The sequence below is a fragment of the Eleginops maclovinus genome, chromosome 13 (genome assembly GCF_036324505.1).
Source record: "Eleginops maclovinus isolate JMC-PN-2008 ecotype Puerto Natales chromosome 13, JC_Emac_rtc_rv5, whole genome shotgun sequence".
NCBI lineage: Eukaryota > Metazoa > Chordata > Actinopteri > Perciformes > Eleginopidae > Eleginops > Eleginops maclovinus.
In genome coordinates, this window is record NC_086361.1 from 2,618,497 (window position 1) to 2,636,825 (window position 18,329).

Sequence of the window (18,329 nt, forward strand, 5' to 3'; positions counted from 1 at the left end):
CAGGGACTTAAATCCTGCAGTTCCAGACGTCTCCCCCTGCTTAAGCCAGTACATGTCCAGGCCCGTCTGAAGTTTGCTAGAGGGCATTTGGATGATCCAGAAGAGGATTGGGAGAATGTCATATGGTCAGATGAAACCAAAATAGAACTTTTTGGTAAAAACTCAACTCGTCGTGTTTGGAGGAGAAAGAATGCAGAGTTGCATCCAAAGAACACCATACCTACTGTGAAGCATGGGGGTGGAAACATCAGGCTTTGGGGCTGTTTCTCTGCAAAGGGACCAGGACGACTGATCCGTGTAAAGGAAAGAATGAATGGGGCCATGTATCGTGAGATTTTGAGTGAAAACCTCCTTCCATCAGCAAGGGCACTGAAGATGAAGCGTGGCTGGGTCTTTCAGCATGACAATGATCCCAAACACACCGCCAGGGCAACGAAGGAGTGGCTTCGTAAGAAGCATTTCAAGGTCCTGGAGTGGCCTAGCCAGTCTCCAGATCTCAACCCCATACAAAATCTTTGGAGGGAGTTGAAAGTCTGTGTTGCCCAGCGACAGCCCCAAAACATCACTGCTTTAGAGGAGATCTGCATGGAGGAATGGGCCAAAATACCAGCAACAGTGTGTGGAAACCTTGTGAAGACTTACAGAAAACGTTTGACCTCTGTCATTGCCAACAAAGGGTATATAACAAAGTATTGAGATGAACTTTTGTTATTGACCAAATACTTATTTTCCACAATCATTTGAAATTAATTCTTTAAAAATCCTACAATGTGATTTCTGGATTGTTTCCTCATTCTGTCTCTCATAGTTGAGGTATACCTATGATGAAAATTACAGGCCTCTCTCATCTTTTTAAATGGGAGAACTTGCACAATTGGTGGCTGACTAAATTCTTTTTTGCCCCACTGTATCTGTCCGAAAAATTAATACACAATATAAGCTAAAATAAGACAAATATAAAGTCATCTTATTATCAGTTTAAGGATACATCAAGGATTAAAGGTCCAAACTAAACATGGAGGAGCTACGTTCAGTTTGTATGCTCTAAATATCTGGAGCAAACTACCAGAAACCTGCAGGTCAGCTGCTACTCTCACATATTTTAGGTAAATGCTGGAGTCTTTTCCTTCCTGTTGCTGCCTTTAAATCAAAAAACGATTCTTGTGTTACGCTGGACTTACTTTTATAGTTGCATTATATTGTTCTTTTTCAGCTTGTTTTTGTCTTTTTATATTGCTAATGCTAATGCTTGTACGAGAATGAGTCACTCAACCAGATTTTGTGTGTGTGTGTGTGTGTGTGTGTGTGTGTGTGTGTGTGTGTGTGTGTGTGTGTGTGTGTGTGTGTGTGTGTGTGTGTGTGTGTGTGTGTGTGTGTGTGTGTGTGTGTGTGTGTGTGTGTGTGTGTGTGTGTGTGTGTGTGTGTGTGTGTGTGTGTGTGTGTGTGTGTGTGTGTGTCAGACAGTGGTGGAGCGGAGGCTGCTGAGGCTGGCAGGGAAGCGCAGGCAGGACTTCACCAGGCAGGAGTTCCTGAGAGAGGTGTGGAAATGGAAGAACGAGTGAGTCTCCCCCTCCACCATCACTCCTCACCCCCCTGTGTGTCTCCATGTTGTCTTCACTGAGTGTGTATGTGTGTGTGTGCAGGAGAGGAGAGGAGATCTACCAGCAGCTGAGGAGTCTGGGAGCCTCTCTGGACTGGAGCAGAGCCTGCTTCACCATGGACCCAGTAAGAGGGCTCATATATAAATGTCTTTACACCGCCTGAGTGGGATATATGTGTGTTTTAATTTGAATGTGATGTTCCAAATAATGATATATTCCTATACGTACATTGATTGTATTAACTGTAAATAATAATACAAATTGATATAGCTCCTTTCATGCTTGCCGCAGCCCAAAGCGCTTTACAGAGTATGACAGAAAATGACAATAAAAAGTGAGGAACATAATTTAAAACAAGGTATAAACAAACAGAAAGAGTTATATCACAGAGCAATAAAACATAACAGTGATACTTCAAAAATGACACTGATTAAAGATAGGTCTTTACTTTACTTTTAAAAACATGCTGCATTACTATCTTTCCCTTTTAAAAAAAGCTCTGAATCACATATTCAGGTATGGTTATACACTCTTACTAACTACATCTCAGTTATGCATCTGTGTGAATCCACTTTATGAAAATATTTCTAGCCTATCATAAGTATGTTAAAGTCAGACACTTTAAAATCCTTTGCATCCTACACAGGGGTGTGAGACGGGTCTCGTAAGTAGATTTTATATATAGTGATTTATCGAAGAAGAAAAAAGACATGTATTAAATAATTACATTCTGTTGCACGGTGTTGGTATGTAGAATATAAACTTTTCAGATTTTATTCGATTCATCTTTATGGCATTGCACAGTACTGACAAAAGGAAATGCAGTTAGAAATTAAGTGCAAAGAAGCAGGCAAGTGCAGAGTTACAGTATGTTAAGTATATTATATATTAGGAAAAGCGCCATATAAATCTGTATTACAATATACATTAAAACAGATATAAAACAAAGGGAAATTAGTCAAAGTAAACAGTATATCGGTATAAATACCATTAAGATGGATGGATATAGACAGTATAAATAGGAATACACTATAAACCATATTTACACATATAAATAATATGAATAAATATGAGTATGCTAAAGAAAATATAGCCATTTTGACGGTTTATAATTATAAAAAATATTTCCTTTAATGTTTCTGTGTATTGACACATTCCATTGGACATAAGGAGTGATGATTAGGCTTTTAGAATGATGTTAAATATATCTGAGGAGTGATCTGAGGTTCTCTGCCCCCTCAGACGTTCAGCAGGGCGGTGACCGAGGCCTTCGTCAGGTTGGGTGACTCGGGCAGGATCTATCGCTCCGAGGCTCTGGTCAACTGGAGCTGTGCTCTGGAGTCTGCCATCTCAGACATAGAGGTGATCAGCTTCACCTGGACATACAGTCAATACAACAGGTGGACAAAATAATGGAGACACACATGGGAAGAAAACTTTACGTTTGTACTGGGGCTCGTCCCCATGCAGAGGACACAGGGGTCAGATCCGGCCCTGGACCATTTGCCGCTTGTCATCCCTGCTCTACAACACTGTCTCTTCACCAGTGGCACAATTTTTTAAATGATATGGTTATAGCATACATAACGAAACAAAATAACTCAGAAAAATAGATAAAAAAGAGAATATTTGAAGGAATACTAAAATATGCATCTATAAAGTATATTAATCGGCATGAATTGATGTGCACAGTCATAGATTTTTTAATGAGAGCCAGGTTTCATAATAAAACAAATAATAAAATAGTTTTAATATATCTTTGGGCCAGAGTGCCTTTATTAGAGATACAATGATGAAGGTGAGACAGAGGGGATACTTTGCCTGAAATTGTCACTGTCTAACTGTTACTTCCTAAAAATATCATATTTAAACTTTGATGCACATCTATAGCATGTCTCTTGTTGCTTCCAGCTGTTGTAAGGTTTTTAGAACAATTATTTTATTAGGTATTTCCTTCATTTATTTACAAAAGATTGTGTGTGTGTTGTCAGGTTGATTCCAAGGATCTGAGTGGCCCCACCCTGCTGTCTGTCCCTGGGTATGACAACAGGGTGGAGTTTGGAACGATGCTCACCTTTGCTTACGCCATAGAAGGCCACGGTGAGTCGTCGTGACTGCTGACTCATGTTGGGCTCATTCTGTTTTATCATGTCATATAATGATGTCCCTGTGTTTCAGACGGAGAGGTGGCCGTGTCCACCACCCGTCCTGAGACCATGCTGGGGGATGTGGCGGTAGCTGTTCACCCCGACGATCCTCGCTATCAGGCTAGTACCAGTTTAACGGAAGTTTTAATGAGGCTGAGCAGGATTTTGGCTATAATCAAACTACATCACAGTCAAAAGTGGTACAATTCTGATTCATTTACAAGTTCTGGGACTCATTCCTGCACCACTTAACTGGGTATGAATACTTATTATGAGGCAATGTAAGGGGAACATTTTGCGCATCAGACTTTCCCTACCCAAATAATAATATTAATAATAAAGCTTTATTTATAAAGCACTTTTCATACAGCACGTGCAGCTCGAAGTGCTTTACAAAATGGCACACATTCCAAGTTTAAAAGAAACAACAATAAATTCCCCTCAGATCAGATGATGAGACATTGTCAGACATGCAGCATAGCAACAAAATCTTAACGTTTTAACAGGAAAGATTCCTCTCTGAAAAACAAGACATAAGACTAACAAAATCAATGCAATGATATAAAATGAAACCAAACGCGTGGACAATAAAATGTAAAAGGATGATAGTAATAAAACCTTCATAATTATAATAAAGGATACAAATATTAAAAGACCAACTTAAAAGGAAATGTTGCTATTAAAGCTATCAAATAAATAATAAAAGTTAAAGCCGTTTAACATCAATAAAATCAATCAATCAATATAAAAGTAGGTAAATTAAAAAGACTAAAACACCATTTAAAGGAGGGTGTCGCTAATAAAAAGCGAATCTAAAAAGGTGCGTTTAGCTGTAGTTGAAAAATGTCCACTGAGTTGGCCGCTCTGATATATCCTGGCAGGATGTTCCACGGTTTTGGAGCGTAGTGATAAAAGTGCCCTCACCCATTTTGTTTTGGGGGACTTTAGGAATATTTAAAAAGCCAGCTGAGGAAGACCTCAGAGCTCGACTAGGTACATGAAATGATAGTGACTCTGTGAGGTACCTGGGTGCCAAATTCTAAAAGAAAGTGGGATCCAAAGTAGTGCAGCTAAAACAGGATGTGATGTGCTCTGTCTTTCTGGTTTTGGTTAAAAGCCTGGCAGCTGAGTTCTGGATGAGCTGGAAGAGAGTTGCATTAGTCCAACCTACTTGATATGAACACATGAATCAGTATTAAAGAAACCAGATTGTAAAAATGAACAGTCTAAAATGTCTTATTCATGCTGAAACATGTGTTGTGTTGTTAGCTGTAGAAACATTAAAGGTGTTGTGCCTTACACATCATGCCGCTCTGAGACATTGAAGGGCTGATTAAGTGAAGTGTTCACCACTAGGAGGCAGTGTCCTATTTGCAATTTGGCAATGTTTGAAATCTAATGACTCCATTGTACTGATTAAGCATTAGTTTTGATATCTGGGAATTGGGTCAAAGTCAGGTGATCAAAGTTGAAAACAGACTCCAGAAGAATCTGACTGATCGAATCATTTGAAAAAGTGGACAATAGAATGGTTATGTGAACTGTTGTAAGCATACACAACATTAGTCATGTTACACCTTTGACATATTGAGTTTTCTGTACCCGTGTGCTTTAATTAAGGGACCTTTCATCTGTGCTTGTGTTTTTGCTGTCTTTCTGATTGCTCATGTATCTTTCACCTTCCCAGGATGCCTCTGACTTCCTACACCAAGACAAATGATACAAAAAAAATAATTGTATTAAAGCGGAATAATTACCAAAAATAATAAATAAAGTTTGAGCTCTGTTGAAGGCACAATGAAACACCTCTACTTTCAAAACAAAAACAATAAACCTCTCCATGTTGTCACCTTCCAGGCTGCTCATGGGAAGCAGTGCAGACACCCGTTCACCGACAGACTGCTACCCATCATCACCGACCCTCTGGTGGACATGGAGCTGGGAACCGGTGAGAGAAACCCTGCTGTCAGACACAGAAGCACCAAACACGCTGAGCCAGTTCAACACACAGAGTGTGTTCCTGAGGGCCATCCCTAAAGAGGGTTGAATGTGCAAAGAAACACAATATCGATATATTTTAAGATCTTTGTTTAATGCTTGTAAGTATGATGCCGGTAGAAAACTCTCCTCAGAGGAGAGATCATGACGCTCCAAAGGGGCGTGGCCAGCAGCAGCTAGTTCATTTAAAGCAGGGGTGGGGAACCTTTTTGACTTCAAGGGCCGTATCAAATTTGGACTTGTTTCGGGGGCCGCACTTTTTTTAGGCCTATACCAATAGCTCATATGTCATACAAAATAGTCTGTCTGTCTGTCTGTTTAATAAAGATTCATTAGGACAAGCAGAGGACAAACTCATCCTGAAAACTTGAAATAAACTGCCTGTGCAGCGCAGTATTTCGGCTGTTTGACTCATGAATCGGTTCATTTATATGAGCAGTCTTTCTCGCTTCTGCAGAAAAATTATTGAAAAAAAATTAATGAAGGTCATTTCCCTCGCAAAAGGCCTGAGTATGTGTACAAAAACATAGCCTGCATTAGGAATAAATGTGTGCCAAAGCGCAGACTCAAGCGGAGCTGATCAAGGTATAGCCAAAACTGGTTTATTCTAACATCAGCAAAAGAGGAACAGAACATCAAACAGACGTATAAAATATCAATACTTGGCTATCATAATACTACGACTTTATAATAGTATTAATAACATTATTAATAACATTATTATTAATAACATTATTAATAATAATGTTATTAATAATGTTATTGTTATTATTATTATTATTAATAATAATAATAATAATAACATTCATTTTATTAATAATAATAATAATAATAATAATAACATTCATTTATTAATAATAATAATAATAATAATAATAATATTGAAATAGTTATTTAGAGGAAATGTTTTTTTGGGGTGCATGAACTGCCCCACTTGCATGGACGGCCCAGCTGCTCAGTGAGATGGCTGCAACTGCTTCTCTTTCACTTGGCTTCTGATGTCGGATGATGATGATGATGATGATGATGAAGCTACCTGCAGTTGATTTTCCAGGTTTTGGTCTGTTAATCTTGAGCGGAACCGAGATTTTGCCAGTTTTGAGAAGAATTGCTCACAGCAGTAGGTTGTGCCAAATACAGACGCAAATCTCAGTGCATGTCTCCTGAGAACAGGACATCTTCAGCAGGCACATAGTTTATAGAGCTCAAGCAGAGGGAGGTTGTTGTACTTTGCTTTGAGCTCGTCATTGCTTTGCAGCTCAATGATTTCGAGTTGCAGTTTGTCAGGCACGTCAGCTGGTTCCACATGAAATGGAGTTGCAGAAATGTTGAGTTTGTTCATCTTACTTTTAATGTCCTGAAACCTCTCACCAAAAGCATGAAGGAGTTTTGCGCACTGTGCTGCATATTCAGATGTCATAGCAGGCTTCTGATCTTGCAAAGTAGGAAAGTGCACGCTGTTGCCCTTTACCAGTTGCATTTGCCACAGCTTTAATTTCACTTCAAATGACTTCACATGGGAGACCAGAGCACTGAGAAGCTGGTTGGGACCTTGGAGCTTGACGTTCAGCTCAGAAAGGTGTTTGGTGATGTCCACCATGAATGCCAAATCACACAGCCACTTGCTATCACTGAGTTCATCGACAGGCTTGCCCTTCATTTCCATGAATTGTTTTACTTCTTCCCTCAATTTGTAAAACCGTGCGAGCATATCCCCTCGACTCAGCCATCGCACCTCACAATGGCACACCATATCTCCGTATTCTGACTCAAGCTCACTTAGAATTTCCTTAAACTGGCGGCTATTCAGTCCTCTGCTTTTTATGAAATTGATGGTGGAAACGACAGTTGACATCACATTACTGAGCTTCAGGGAATGTGCGCATAAATTCTCCTGATGTATGATACAGTGGCATACTACTAACTCACTCGGATCTAGGTTTTGACGGCTCATTTATTTTCTGATCAATGCGGTCAATGCCTTTTGCCTGCCGACCATGGATGGGGCCCCATCTGTCGCAAGGCCACTTAACTTTTCGAATTGAAGTTGAAACTGCTTCATAGCTGACATAACTTGCCCAAATAAATCTGCACCTTTGGTCGTGCCACGCATTGCTTGCAGTGAAAGCAATTCCTCCGTTACATCGAACTCTGCAGTAATCCCACGCACAAAAATGGCTAATTGGGCCGTATTCATGATGTCTGTTGTCTCATCACAGGCTAGTGAAATTCTGTGATGTGTCCTTCAATGATTGTCCAATATTCATTGCCATATCCATAATCCGATCGGCGACAGTTCTTCGCGATAAACTTACTCTTTGGAACAATTTGACTTTGTCAGGTGCAAGCAGTTCTGCTGTAGCGACAAGAGACTCCTTCACAAATTCCCCATCTGAATGAAGTTTCAGCTTCTTGGCGATTAACATACTCACCGCATAACTTGCACAACGTTTTCTCTCTCCCAATTTGGCCTGGTGAAAGCTGCTTGTTGGGCACCCAAACTTCGCTTAAGTGCATCTATTTTGTCCTTGCGTGACTGGCCCTGCAATTCACTTAGCATCTTTCGTACTGCAATGACGTTCCAGGTTGGTCTTTTTCATTACAGCGAGCGATTCTCCACACACAAGGCAAACTGGCCTGCCTCTTACTTCAACAAAAAAGTAATCCTCAGTCCATTTTTCTTGGAAAACACGACATTCATTGTCAACCTTTCGTTTCTAGGTGGAAGCCATGTTAGCCGTCAACGGTTAGATTTAGAAATGACACTGCGACTTGTTTAGGCTACGTCAGCGTGACCCTCAACCTTCAAAAGTAAACAAAGACAAAATGTAACTTTTTCTCCTTCCATCCTGCTTCTCCTTCAACTTTTCCTCCACTTATGCTTGTAATTTATCAACATTTATTTAAATATTATTTAATAAATTAATAGATAGAGGGGTATGAGGCATGCTGCAATGGGGGATCTGTTTGGTATTTTGAGCAAAACACTTCCCAGAGAAGTTTTGACAATATATTGTTAAAATATAGCATAATAGGAGACCTTTAAACATTCCATAAAGTGTACAACAATGATGTAAAAGGCTTTATTCAATCTGTTTTATCTCTACTAAATATATTTTCATTTGCAGCGTTAGGTTTAATACCAGTTCAAAGCGGCATGACAGTAACAGGAAATATTGTTGCCAAAGCATAAAATACATGCCAACTATAGTCATATGAATATAATATCTATTATTATCTTCTTATGTTATTTAAATACAATTTTTTAGATTTTACTGTTACATTTTTCCTGACATCTCCTTTAATTGGAGTACATTTCGCACAAACGTATTTGATTGGTGCACCATGAGCCAATCACGGTGTTCCACATCATCTAAAGGTGACTGCTGCTCTTATCTTCAATACTTGAACCAACTGGACTTCCCTGTGTGTGATGTAGGTGCGGTGAAGGTGACCCCCGCTCATGACCACACTGACTTCCTGTTGTCCCAGAGACACTCGCTGCCACGCCTCACTGTGATTGGAGGAGACGGGAACATGACAGCGGCCTGCGGACAGTGGCTGCAGGTGCATGTGTTGAAAATAAAGGATTCATGTGTGTATGTCAGCTGTCTCAGGGTCCTGTTGAACACTGTTTGTTGTGTCACCTGGTCTCCTCTCAGGGGGTGAAGCGCTTCGATGCCAGGCAGATGGTGGTGGACGCTCTGGTGGAGAGGAAGCTGTTCAGAGGAAAGAGGAACCACGCCATGACTTTACCCATCTGCAGGTAGAGGAACTCACAAAGTCTTACTTTACAGATGTTTTTCATCTGATAGCACAAAAAAAGAAGGACCGTACACGTCATTTTCAGGGACCAGCAGGGAGCTAACAAATACACATGGGTCAGCAATGATTCATTTAACCCAAAAAACATTAGAAACCAAGAACCTCACACACGAGGCCTATAAAAGATGCCAACATGCAATAACTCTAATCAACATAACAACAACCAAATAGATTTAACTGAACAAACCGACCTGCCACAAGGATACGTAAGGGAATACATGCAGTGGCTTGGCCAAACCAAATAGCAAACACGGGGTAAATAAGATGGACACAAGATATAAAGGAAACATATTAAGCCCACACCCTCGACATGGCGGCGCATGGTTTGGCCCAAGTGATTGCTTCGAGTGAATAGGACTAAAATCAGCTCCTAGCTGCTATTACTTAACATGCGTGAAACGTCACGGGGTTAAGGAATGGTGGATAGGAGAATTCAAAAGGACTTAGGAAAAGACGACTGGGCTTCAAGACATCCGACTGCACTTACACTATCCGATGTATTTATGATGTGCTAACGCAGGTTATTTATGTGCGTCTGCTGTGGGGAACTACAGTATTCTGTACAGGACTACTGAAAGTGCATCTACTCTGCACTGTGCTCTCTGATGATGCTGTTTTATGCTTTATGAACGACGACAACAGAGAGCCATATATTCTTCATTACCAAGGTTGAAATTGAAATAAAAAAGGCTAGTGAAACTTATGCTTTCTCCTTTCCTTTGGTAAAGGAAGGTCCAGTGTTTCCTAAGCTAAAGGAGGTTAAAAAGGAAGTTTCCTTTCCTATCAGCTAGAGAATTCCAACAGCTCTTATCATGATCTGCCACTGAGGTACTTCCGGGTCATTTCGCTCCTTGAGGAACCTTCCTAAGATAAACTGACTATTCGACCGTACCCCTTGAGTAGTCCTCAGCCCTCAGCATCACCTTTCAGGAGAGAACTTCCCCATCCACTACAGTAACTCAAAAGCAAAATAAATCATTAATATAAACATTTGTACCTGTGTTAACAGTGCTTAAATGTGTGCATCGTAAATAATAATGCCAGGTTGAAAACAAATGAACAGTTAACCATTCAAATCGAGTGTGTGGTGTGTATTGTTGCTGTGGTTGACTGGCATGAGGTACAATCTGACGGAGGCGAGTTTGCATTCTTATTTATAGACACATGCATCCTGGACTACCTATGTTGCAAATGTATTATCTCTTTAATTTACACACAATATCTACTGCACGTCTGCCCATCCTGGGAGAGGATCCCTCTTCTGTAGCTCTCCTCAAGGTTTCTTCAATGGGTTTCTTAGGAAGGTTTTCCTTGTCCGATGTGAGGGTCCAAGGACAGAGGGTTCCTATTCTGTACAAAGTCAAATGTAAATGTGTGATATTGGGCTATAAAAATACACATTGATTGATTGATTGACTGATTGATGTGTGGCTGTGGCCATCACAGTAATTGAAAAGAAGAAAATTCTTTCCATGCACAAAAAAATAGGATTGCTATTCCCTTTAAACAACACTGCCAATGCAGTGTGTAAGTGTGCAGCCTCTTTTCTATTAATAGCAACTAAGCAGCCTGAGCATCCTACACACACTCTGGAGGGGTCATAGATTCCACCCTGCATACACACTGCATACAGAAATATCTTACTTCTCTCCTTCTCCCCTCCTTCCTCCTGTCGCAGCCGCTCAGGAGACATCATTGAACCTCTTCTGAAGAAGCAGTGGTTTATCAGCTGTGATGAAATGGCTAAAAAGGCTATCCAGGTGAGCGGCTGGAAATGCTTCTTGTTGTATCTTTTGTTATGGTAAATTGCAGTTTACACTTTATTTACCTTTTTACATAATATATACATTTAGACAATTTAACATCCTTTATGGATATCTTTTTATCACTCAGACAAAATCATAAAAATAAAATAGCACCTCCGCCAAAACCTTATAATGAATAACCAATGAACAAGAAAAACATACAAAATGTAAACAAATTAAACAAATAATATGAGAAGAAATAATGTCCATATGCTCAGAGTGAGGTCAAACTTTATGAAACAAACATTTTTAAAATACGCATCACAGATTTTCATGTCATCCCATCGTTTTCAACCCTGAGAGATTGTCACGTGGAAAATTGTCCAATTTCACTTAATTGGTTGAAAACAATATTATTTAGTTGCTGCAAAAAGTGTGCCATGGTTGAGCATCTGGGTCTGACATGTAGAGACTGAAACAATGAAATGCTCTTCCCTGCCAGTGGGTGGCAGTAGGTAGCGCAATAGGACATTGTTTATTAAGACAGTAAGTGATGTGAAGGACAGGTTGTGGTGACAAGACGAATAGCAAGGATAAATATTTGAAAAGACTGTCATTACCCGATCCGTACCGGAAACCCGAGCGGTTCTACGCATGTGCGAATAAGCAGCTACTTCCCATGATGCTCACTGAAGTATGTTGAAGCAATTCACGGCAGTTTCTGGGATTTCAATAAACTGATGTTATCTGTGGTTAGATTAGTTATAAAATACAAGAGTTAAATTGGTACTTGGTCTCGTTTTGCTGACAAATGTTTAAAATATGGAGCCCATTTTGTCATGTATTAACAAAGAAAAGCTAGTCAAATGTTTGCATAGCTCAAATAAAGTCATTGTTAAAGTCATTCAACGATGAACAATGAAATATATCAAGGTACTAAATGTATTCAGCTTTGGAAGAAGTTATCAGATCCTTTTCTTCATTAAAGGTACTCATTAGGAAAAATGTTCTAAAGATGCAAGACCGTGATCTCAAAAGGATTTCCTAAACAAATAAATGTTGTATCTTTTTTTAAATGATTCATTTCCCTTTCTTTTTCTTTGTCTTTAGTGCCTTCAGTTCGATAGTATTTTATTTGTTGGTTGTTTGTGTTGAAACAGTTGTTCAATAAAGTTTTCAAAAACATCGACAAGTGGGTAGGGACCTTCAACAAAATTCTAACCCAGAAATAGAGCCTAGTATACTGTAAGAGGTGTTTAAAAAGAAAGAAAGAACGTAAATGTGTCATTTAGTATCTTCTTTGGTTGAAAAAAGGTTTTAAAACACTGGTGTTGATATAGGAATATGGGATCTCGTCCTTAAACCCTTTGGAAACATTGGTGTCCCCTGTCAGGCTGTGGAGGACCGACAGCTGCAGATCGTCCCTCACTACTACAGCAAGACCTGGAGGAACTGGCTGTCCAACATCAGGTACTGACCTTTGACCTTTTGACTGCAAATCCATGTGTTAGCACAGGACAATGGCGGTGTGTTTGCCGGGATGTGTGTGTGAGATGACTCCACCGTGCTGGGGAATGAGCTCTTTGGCTAACAACAATGTTGCTCTGTTTGCTGCGCAGTGATTGGTGCATCTCCAGGCAGCTCTGGTGGGGTCATCAGATCCCCGCCTACCAAGTGCAGCTCCCTGACTCCACACACATTCAGGAGGTGGGTGTGTGTATGATTTAACGAGTGGGGGACAGTAACTAAGTACATTTGTTCACTTTAAAGGTAGTTTACTTGAGTATTTCCATTTCCTGCTACGTTATACTTTAATACAAATCAAAGCTAGATGTTGTACTTTTTACCGTAGTACATTTATTTGAGAGACTTTAATGATATGAAATATATTCAACACATTAATTCAATTATAGTTGGAGAAAATTCACCATTATCTATAAAGTAATATGTATCTCCTCCTTTACCAGTTACACCAAATAATATAATAAAACTCAAGCAGTAATCAAATATATAAAATATGCTATGTTGGAATTAAACATTTGCGTAAACGTTTTCTTTTTGTACTTGAGTAACATTTTGAATACTTGTAGCAGATCTTTTTTTCTATACTGTGGTATTTCTCTGTGTTCTTTTCCCCCCACTGAATGATTGCTTCATATTGGACAGGGTTCTTAGAGAATTTATTTTATATATATAACGCAGCCCCTCGTGTGTGTGTGTGTGTGTGTGTGTGTGTGTGTGTGTGTGTGTGTGTGTGTGTGTTATTGTGCCAGGAGCGGTGGGTTTGGGGACGGAGCGAGGACGAGGCCCGACAAAGAGCTGCTGTGAAATATGGAGTGAAGCCAGAGGACATGACTCTGACTCAGGGTGACGCCCCCCCCACGTCTTACCCCCTTAACTCTCTGCTGTTCCTGCTGTACATTAACCATCACACACACACCCAGTGTTTCACATTTCCTATTTTACATTACATACCATATCATTTAGCTGATGTTGTTTATACAAAACATATACTCCTATAGCGTAGACGCTATTTTATGGTTGAGTATCCTTACCAAGCACACTTCGACATGTTGACTTCAGAGGGTGGGGATCGAACCCTCTGATCAATAAATGCCCATTTCACCTCTGAGCCACAGCCTGCTCTAAGCTGCGACTGCTAATATATACTGTATCTTATATTATATACTATATTAGCTTTAACTATTGCTATCTTATTCTACTACAGCTGCTGTACTGCAACTATTTCTACCATACTGTACACAGACTCATTGATTTGTTTGCAGTTACTACAGATATTATATCTTTTAGTTATTTAGTTTTAGAAAATAATCAAGAAAGGTATATGAAAACAAAGTCATTTGAAGCGGGAAGGCACAAGGTAAAGGTTATACAAATTAATAATATCCCCTCCTTGAGTTATTCTAATGCTTCGATTTTAGTCAAAGAGCTCAAAACCTATGGCGAAATGACTATAATCTAAATATATATAAATATGTACAATAAAAAAATCAAGATTTAAGGAGGTCATGTACAAGGGCTGAAATGATAATTATTTTAAAGATGAACCAAAAACCATGACGGTGTGTTCATTGTTAAATATTATCGATTGACTGAACTAATGAGACAATATTAGAATTGGCCGTTAACCTACATTTGTGTAATCAGTTAGTAAATATTCTTAATTCCTCCTAATTCTTAATTTCCTGTTTCTCCTACCAATGCATCCTGCCTTACAGTAGTCCTCTATTAATCTTCCCGGGGTGTTTCCCAATCAATGGAGACAAAACCACTTTATAATATAGAACTAAAAACGAGTTTCAGGCCTCCCACTGCATTTAGAGTCCAGCTGTTCTGATATGACCTTTATGATAACATACAGATGTTTTTCTCTGTCGCTCACATCTGGATTCTCTGTCAGACCCTGATGTTCTGGACACCTGGTTCTCCTCGGGGCTGTTCCCCTTCGCCATGCTCGGCTGGCCTGAGCAGGTACTGCACTCCCTCTCAGCAGATCATAATCCTCAATATACAGCCCTATGCTTCTTATTCTAACCCCCCCTGACAGACCCCTGACCTGCAGCGCTTCTACCCCAACTCCCTCCTGGAGACGGGCAGTGACCTCATCTTCTTCTGGGTGGCCAGGATGGTGATGCTGGGCACTGAGCTGACTGGACAGCTGCCGTTTGAACAGGTACAGAGGAGGGGGGACCCAGAAATACAGATTTTATACAAACAGTATTGTTATTAACCATCCTGCTGGTGGTCCCACGCCGGAGCGTATAGAGAAAGAGGGAGCACATTATGTTTTAGCTGCACTACATTGTTTCCTTATGTCTTAAAATTACTTTACTGGTTTGTAAAGCTCTTAATGGTTTGGCACCCACGCACCTCCCCGAGTGACTATCATTTTATGCCCCTAGTCGAGCCCTTTGGTCCTCCTCAGCTGGCTTTTTAAATATTCCGGTACCACTTTACAATAAGACTACCCTTAAGGATTCCTAAAGGGTTTATAATTAAGTTATTAATTAGGTTGTAAACACTTTATTAATCATGAAGAACCATTTATAAACCAGTTCTAACATAGTGTTCATACATCAACACAGGCTCACTATTTGGCAGGATGACTTATATTGGCTGCCTAGCTTACTTCCTCTTCTTCATCAGCCAGCATCCTTGGTATCTGTCTTTCACTGATCTGATTCCCCCCCCCACCCCATCCATCTAGATGTTTTGTTTATCTTGTGTCTTATAAAAGCTTATTAATGATTTATAAAGTGTTCACAACCTAATTAATAAATGATTTACAAACTATTCTAAACCTTTTATAACGGTAGTCTTATTGTGAAGGAACCAATATTCCTAAAGTCCCCCAAAATAAAACGGGTGAGGCCACTTATCCACTACCATCCAAAACGTTTTGTTCTTTGTTTTAAAACCGTTACTTATCTGTATATCAGTTTTATTATTTTTATTTTTATTTCACATCCCTGTGAGAATCTGTATTGTTTTGTCTCTTAAGCTGTTGCTGCATAAACGCTTAAATCTCCCCACAGGGATTAATAAAGGTACATCTTCTCTTATCTTAACTGTGGAAGCCAGGAAATATCAGAAAGGCCGACTCAGTGGACATTTTTAAATGACAGCTAAACACATCTTTTTAGATAGCGACACCCTCCTTTAAATGGTCTTTTAGTCTTTATAATTTACCTACTTTTGCATTGTTTTATTTATTGTATTGGTCTTAAACGGTTTTAACTTTTATTATTTATTCAACAGTTTTAACAGCGACATTTCCCTTTAATAATCTTACCCTTTGTTATAATTATGAAGCTTTTATTTCTATCATCCGTTTACATTTTATTGTCCACGTTTGCTTTTATTTTATAGGGTTTTATGTCTTTGCATTGATTTACTTATTCTTGTGTCTTGTTTTTCCGAGAGGGATCATGATTTATTTTATTGTATTTTATTTTTATTACCATACCTTTTACTTCAATGTGTCTCATTTCCTGTTGTTTGTTTTAAACTTGTGATGTGTGCCATTTTGTAAAGCACTTTGAGCTGCACGTGCTGTATGAAAAGTGCTTTATAAATAAAGCTTTATTATTATAATTGTTATTATAGCATTTCACTTTTTCTTCCAAAAAAATGCTCTTTTTTCTAAACCTAACCAAATGGTTGCTTTGCCTGAACCTAAGAATATTTATTTTCCCTCCTCTGATTCTCTTTCCTGTTCCCATCATGCCTTTCAGGTTCTCTTCCACTCTATGGTGAGGGATAAGCATGGCAGGAAGATGAGTAAATCTCTGGGAAATGTCATCGACCCTTTAGATGTGATACATGGAGTCTCTCTGGAGGTAGGTGGGCGGGTCCAGATCACTGTGTTCCTGTTTATTATTTAATGAAATCTATCACACTGAGCGAAGGGCCGGGAAGTGGAAATGTTGTGTTAGTTATCCCCATGTCACTATACAGAACAACTTTAAGATTTAAAGGTTGATGGTAATATATTCAGTGCTTTTGACCCTTTCACCCTCGTACATCCACCTGCCTTCTTCCTGTTTCTGAAAGGAACAAAAACGATGTCATTTCTTCAACCATCAGACTTGAAGGGAACTGAAAGCGGTTTCTGTGCAAGTTTAAGAAACACCACCCTCTTCCTCGCTTCAAAACTACTTAGAATGTTAAATGATAATACAATACAATATAGCTTTATTCATAAAGCACTTTCAAAGAGCTGATGCAGTGCTGTGCAAAGTTTTCAAACCGGATTGGAAAACCTCAAGTATATTGTCCTCTTCCAGAAAAAACATGATTTGACGATAGACATCTTCTCCAGGATTTTTGACATAAAATCAGTTTAGAAAGGGGCCTAATATTTGCCAGAACTGTGGGATCCAGACTGGGTTTTTTAATTCGAGGTTAAACATTGGCGAAAACCTCTTTAAAAGTCGAGGAGGGACAGGGTCATCTCCTGTACGAAAGACAGAGCTACAGGCTTAAAATAGTCAAAGACAGCAAAGCAGGGTGCAGGAAATGAGGGGTCGTTTGCAGGAGCAGAGATTTGAGTTCTAATGAATTTGCCTTATCAATAAAAAAAAAAAGTAAATCTTCACAGGCAGTAGAGGTCTCCATACAGGTAGTCTGGGGGGCATTAAGGACCAAATCAATTATCTGAAACGGAACGGGAGGCTTGTGACGGTTTGACAGAAAGAAAGAAGATGCTTGCTCTTTCACAGTTATCTGATATCTGATAGACACGCCAACATGAAACTTGCAGTTTGGTGACATGGTATATTGGCATCTGTTGGAGCTGGGGCACCGTTCATTCCTATGAAAGTTGCTCAGTGGCGCATGAAGCCCAAAATGGACTGCCTAGATTAAAGAAGTACCCGGATCATCCAGGCCCACAGTGAATGTAAACTTCAATTGTCCTTAAGCCCCGCCTCCAATTCGGATGAATGCAGAAATATATTTCTGCATTCATCCGATCATTCATTTTTACATTTTATAAAATGTAAAAATTCATATCCTTTCACAGGAAGTATCACCCAGCCAAATCCTTCCTTTACTTTTCCAGCACATCCCAACAGTGTTGGGCAAGTTACTTCCAAACAGCATACAGTACAAATGACTTATTACTGTCTTCTTAAAGTAATAAGTTACATTACATTATTACTGTCTCTGAACTGTAATGCGTTACACTACTTTTGCGTTACTTTGAGTTACTTTCACCAAAATAACCTCTAAAGTATGGCTTTAAATGCTAAAATGTGGTTTATTGCAGCTCATTAATTAAAGCTATCTATCTATCTGCTGAACATTAGGGAAAGAGCTAGAATTTAAACTCATGCTCCGTTTAAGTGGGCTGAATAATATGTGATACCGGTAACATGACGTCTCTGTGTGTTATTAACAACATGTTAGTGGAGCCTCTGCACGGCCCTGTAACCTGTTGTATATGAACAAATCTCTGTGGCAACATTAGCTCACCGCAGTGAGTCTCTGAA

The 18,329-nt window shown here is 39.4% G+C and overlaps 1 protein-coding gene across 1 annotated transcript in view; it reads left to right on the plus strand.

Annotated features, from left to right (window-relative positions):
• Positions 1-18,329, plus strand: part of vars2 (valyl-tRNA synthetase 2, mitochondrial) — a 36,387-nt gene that overhangs the window by 7,914 nt on the left and 10,144 nt on the right. Inside the window, exons 7-21 of the mRNA XM_063898978.1 lie at positions 1,461-1,558; positions 1,644-1,725; positions 2,844-2,963; positions 3,593-3,701; positions 3,780-3,868; positions 5,606-5,696; positions 9,186-9,313; positions 9,409-9,512; positions 11,250-11,331; positions 12,710-12,786; positions 12,936-13,023; positions 13,590-13,683; positions 14,738-14,808; positions 14,885-15,010; positions 16,572-16,676. Coding sequence (XP_063755048.1) covers positions 1,461-1,558; positions 1,644-1,725; positions 2,844-2,963; positions 3,593-3,701; positions 3,780-3,868; positions 5,606-5,696; positions 9,186-9,313; positions 9,409-9,512; positions 11,250-11,331; positions 12,710-12,786; positions 12,936-13,023; positions 13,590-13,683; positions 14,738-14,808; positions 14,885-15,010; positions 16,572-16,676 — 1,464 coding nt within the window. The remainder of the gene's footprint in view (positions 1-1,460; positions 1,559-1,643; positions 1,726-2,843; positions 2,964-3,592; positions 3,702-3,779; positions 3,869-5,605; positions 5,697-9,185; positions 9,314-9,408; positions 9,513-11,249; positions 11,332-12,709; positions 12,787-12,935; positions 13,024-13,589; positions 13,684-14,737; positions 14,809-14,884; positions 15,011-16,571; positions 16,677-18,329) is intronic.